Source organism: Trichechus manatus, unplaced genomic scaffold (assembly GCF_000243295.1).
Source record: "Trichechus manatus latirostris isolate Lorelei unplaced genomic scaffold, TriManLat1.0 scaffold00040, whole genome shotgun sequence".
NCBI lineage: Eukaryota > Metazoa > Chordata > Mammalia > Sirenia > Trichechidae > Trichechus > Trichechus manatus.
This window is the reverse complement of record NW_004443976.1, coordinates 13,673,300-13,678,381: the sequence shown is the minus strand read 5'-3', so window position 1 is coordinate 13,678,381 and position 5,082 is coordinate 13,673,300. Positions and strand designations below refer to the sequence as shown.

The 5,082-nt window shown below is 38.2% G+C and overlaps 1 protein-coding gene across 1 annotated transcript in view; it reads left to right on the top strand.

Annotated features, from left to right (window-relative positions):
• The window catches only part of NUP88 (nucleoporin 88), a 34,349-nt gene that overhangs the window by 7,549 nt on the left and 21,718 nt on the right, over positions 1–5,082 (top strand). The window contains exons 3-5 of the mRNA XM_012555463.2: positions 2,260–2,436; positions 4,005–4,191; positions 4,691–4,838. Of these exons, the coding sequence (XP_012410917.1) occupies positions 2,260–2,436; positions 4,005–4,191; positions 4,691–4,838 (512 nt within the window). The remainder of the gene's footprint in view (positions 1–2,259; positions 2,437–4,004; positions 4,192–4,690; positions 4,839–5,082) is intronic.

The window sequence follows — 5,082 nt, the reverse complement described above, 5'->3', positions numbered from 1 at the left end:
GTAGAGTGAAGCTTTTAGTAGCAGTATTTCTAGAAATTCCATTAGTTCTTTCCATGTCTCTGTGGTGGTCATATCTGATAGTCTTGTTTATTTTTGTTACTCTAATCTTTCCCTCAATATTTTATACATAGCTATTTTGTATTTAACAGTTTCAATACCTGAAGTCCTGAGGGGGGAATCTAAATCTGTGTTAGTTGTTTTTCCTAATTGTCCATCACGGTGGCTTGTCCTACTGTGGTTGCTGATCTCTAATTGTGAACTTATATTTACTTGATCTTAATGTTTGGGAATATTGAGAGCCTGAATTGGGGGTGTGTTCCTCCAGATAAGATTTGCATCTGCTCTGCTTCTGCTGGGAGCCACGTGTTGCAACTGGTCTGGGACCACTTTTAATTTTCTTTAGTGGTGCCAGTACTGAAAGCCTCAGTTAAATGATTTGAATGTCTTACAGCATCAGCTTCTTAAATCCCAATGTATCCATCTCCACAATGGGGAAATACCTACCTCTGGGGATTAGGTCCTGTTCTTGAGTCTTGCAAAAGTGGTTTCCCCTGCAAAGTGTTTCCGTAGCTGACCAACCTCTTTTTGACAAACACATCGTCTAGATGAGAGATAGTGGAGCAAATGCAGTTGTTAAGAGCTTTAGCTCTGGTGTCAACACACCTGGTTTCTAATCTCATCTTTGTCACTTGACAGCTGTGGACATCTGGGCAAGTTATTCAGTTATATGAAGCCTCATTTCCATGACTGTAAAATGGGGATAATAGTAGTGCTTATTTCTTAAGATTATTGTACAGAATAAGATAATACATGGGGCTTATTTTTTACAAAATAAAAAATTAGCATGGGGCTTGGCACAGAGTAAGTACTCATTAATTGTTATCTACTATTATTATTAGATATATTACTGTATTAAGTTTTAATGGCTTAGGAACCACTTAGATCTTTTTAAATTGACTTCTGTGGCTATTTTTTCCCATTGGCTATATTTTTTAGTTTAACTCAGAGGCAGTTCTTCCATCGTAGTTTTTAGGATTCCTCATTTTTTTTGCCTCCTTCTACTATATACCTTTCCATGTAACAAACTAAAATAATATGGTATCTACCATACTTTCAGCTGTTTGAAATTGAGATAATTCTTTGGGAACCTTTTATCTTACCCATATTCATTAATCTTCTATTGAATTGGAATCTTTTTGGGTAACCAATTATATTAAAATTTAAACTAAAAACAGCATGGTTTTATAGTTTGTTTTTTCTTATTATAAAGGTAATGTGTATTTGTCGTAGAAAATTGGGGAAAAGATAGAAAAAGTATTAAGAAAATGAAAATCTTTTATAATCTCTTATAGTCCATTCTTAATACAGCAAGCAGCCAGTGTGATACTTTAAGTATAAATCAGATCTTTCCACTTCCCTACTCTCAATGCCCCATTGGCTCCCTAGTCTTCACTGTGGCCCACAAGGGCCTACAGATCTGGCACCTGACTCCCTCTTCAGCTTCATTCTGCCCACTGTCCGCTTGCTCTCTGAGCTCCAGCCACCTTGGCCTCCTTGCATTCCTCAGACACATCAAGCACCTTCCCATCGTAGAGCCTTTCCATTAGTTTTTCCCTCTGCCTTGATTGCTCCATCCCCAGATAACCACAAGACTGGCTCCCTTACTTCCTTCAGATCTTTGCTCAAATATCACCTTATCAGAATCCTTCTGAGCACCCTGTCTAAAGTAGCCCCTCCATCACTACCCTCTTACCTTTCTTTGTTATTCTTTATAGCACCGTTTTCTGATGTTATGTTGTGTATTTCTTTATTCTCTGCTTATTATACTCCTCTCTCACTAGAGGACATGTCCTTTGTTTAATTCACTGATGTATTCTAGCACTTAGAACAGCGCCTGGCACAGAGTAGGTACTTAGTAAATATTTGTGGAATGAATGAATCCCAGTGCTCAGAAATAGCTATTGATATTTTCATGTGTTTTCTTCCAGTTTCTTTTTTGTGTTTATGCATGTCTGTATGTGCATTTTTTTTATTTGAGATATCTATATGTCTAAACTATTTAAAATTGAGGTAGCATTATATAATGTTATAGCCTGCTTCTTCCAGTTAATTTTATAAACATTTGCCAGTGTTGTTTAGCGTTCTTCATAATAAATTTATTTTGTCTTTTCACTACATTAAATACAAATTCCATACCCATCTCCTGTTATTGGACATTTTGGTTTTTTCCAACAAGTTGATTTTTAAATCTCTTTCCAGAAGGGCATATACCGCATCTTTAGGAGAGACAGCAGTTGCATTTGACTTTGGGCCATTGGCAGCAGTTTCGAAGAATATATTTGGACAAAAAGGCAAAGAGGAAGTAGTGGCATACCCATTGTACATCTTATATGAGAATGGGGAGACTTTCCTTACGTATGTTAGTCTGTTTCACAGGTAAGATGAAGTGATACCCCACCTGAAAGGAAAACCTAGCTTGTGCTCCAGTATAGATTGTGGTGGTTTGACTTAGGATTCATATTTTCGAGCTTGTGGAAGTATTGCAGCCTTTTGATGCTTGGCTTGCATATTTTGGAGAAATAATTGGTACAGATGTTTTGACCTTTTATTTCTTCATATTATTTTGTAAATTCTGTAGAATTCCTGGATAATCACATAAGATAGGACTGGATCGATATTCACAAAGTCTAGTCAACCAAAAAAGTATTAATATTTTGTGTCTTCTGTGTACAAGGCACTGTGGGGATGATTAGACATGGTAATTTGGTATGTTATGTCCCAGTGGTGGGGAAAAGACATACATACACATGAAAAGATAATTAGCCGTAGTCCACAGACAGTAAGAACCTAGAGGAAAGATCATTCTGGTTGGAGAAGTTGAGATTTTCATAGAGTAAGAACTGATGTTATGTAGGACTTGAAGGTCTAATGCAGGATTAAATGAAACAACAAGAAAGGGTAAGCCAATTTCAGTCAGAAGGGCAGCGTGAAGTAGAGTATGAAAACAAGCAAGTGCAAGAATTGTTTACAGTTCAGTGATGAGACAGTTCGGGCGAGAGCAGACGATTCATGTCGAGAGTATTAAGTGATAAAGCTAGAAGTGTCTGTCCAGGGAAAATGTAAAACCAAACCCGTTGCCATCAAGTGAATTCCGACTCATAGCGACCCTATAGGACAGAATAGAACTTTCCCGTAGGGCTTCTAAGGCTGTAATCTTTGTGGAAGCAGACTGCCACATCTTTCTCCCATAGAGAGGCTGGTGGGTTTGAACAGCCAACCTTTCGATTTGCAGATGTTCGCTTTAACCACTGTGTCACCAGGGTCCGGTGGGGTTAAATGACTGATTAAGGAGTCTGGGGTCTATTCTGTAGTGAGTAAAGCCAGTGATGGTTTCTGAGCAGGAGAAGGATAAAACAACTGATTGGGGAAGGGACTGGGGAGGAGAGGAGACTTTTAAAGAAGCTGTTGCAAAGTTGAGCTTAGCGTTTAGAAGAATTTTAACTAGGATAGTAGTAATGCAAAGGGAGAAATGAACATAGTAGATACTACAAAGGAAGGGATCAATAAGACTTAAGTTATTTGGATAAGGGAGTGAGCCATTAGCAGAAATAACAAAATAACAATCTCTACCCTCTGTTTTGACAGCCAAAAATTTCTTTAGATATTGCTCAGTGTCCCCTGGGGGAGCAAGATCATCTCTGATTGAGAACCGCTGAAGTGGTGGAGTGTAAGTGGGGAAGAGAAAAAGTGGAGAATTGAGAATATGCATTTTTAAGGCTACCAACAAAAAGGTTGGCAGTTCACATCTGCCAGATGCTCCTTGAAAACCCTGTGGGGAAGTTCTACTCTGTCCTGTAGGGTTGCTATGAGTTGGAATTGACTCGATGGCAGTGCAACAGGTTATGAGTTATCTGGAAGAAGACAAAATCAAAGAAGGGTATTAAGTGATGAGCATGGTTATCTTCTGTCAACATTTCCCAAGTGTGTTCTCACTCTTTCTGTAGCCCCGGGAATATTGGAAAGCTGTTAGGTCCGTTGCCCATGCATCCTGCAGCTGAAGATAACTATGGTTATGATGCTTGCGCTATACTCTGCTTACCCTGCATCCCCAACATCTTAGTGATAGCTACTGAATCAGGAATGCTGTATCACTGTGTTGTGCTAGAAGGGGAAGAAGAAGATGACCAAACTGTAAGTGCAGGCTAACATGGGGGTGTATATTCAACATCTAGTATGGTTCCTGGCCAGTGTGGATGTTTAATATATGAGGAATTTTAGCATATCTGGCACTTCTGATATTTGGGAAGTTAAATGCTTAAAAATCATACAAGCACACATAAAAATCTAAATGGAAAGAAGCTGGAAGGTTGCCCAGCTTCCTTGGCCCACCATCCTACTTGTTTCATTCTGAATTCTATTGCAGTCTTTAAAGGGGGACAGATGTAAAGAACCTTTGAGCTGCTGAATTGGCTTTTCTCTAAACGTGTTCATTTACATCTTTCTAAAAGAAGAGAGACCTTTTTTATTCTCTTTTGAAAACGTAACAAAGCACCATTAGGATAGGGGGTGGAATTAAAGAGTTTGAAAGCACTCTTTGACCCAACTTTTCACTTCTGTTTTTAATTGTGTACATTTTCAAATGAACATGGAAGACCAAAACTATAATTTTTTTTTTCTTCTTTTTTTATAGTCAGAAAAGTCCTGGGATTCCAGGGCTGACCTCATTCCTTCTCTGTATGTGTTTGAATGTGTTGAGTTGGAGCTTGCTCTGAAACTGGCATCTGGAGAGGATGAGCCCTTTGATTCTGACTTTTCTTGTCCAATCAAACTTCACAAAGGTAAGGTATTGATTAAATTTAGTTTTTTTTAATCCTATTATATTTATACTCTCTATTTATATGAACGTACATATATATATACATATGTGTAGATATATATATACGTATGTATGTATGTAAGGTGAAGGCTAAGTTTATGACTAGGAGTCTGGAGTGTCCTAGATTTTAGTCCCAGCTCTACCACTGATAGGCTCTATAGTCTTGGGCATTTACTCAACCTCTCTGTTACACAGTTTTCTCATCT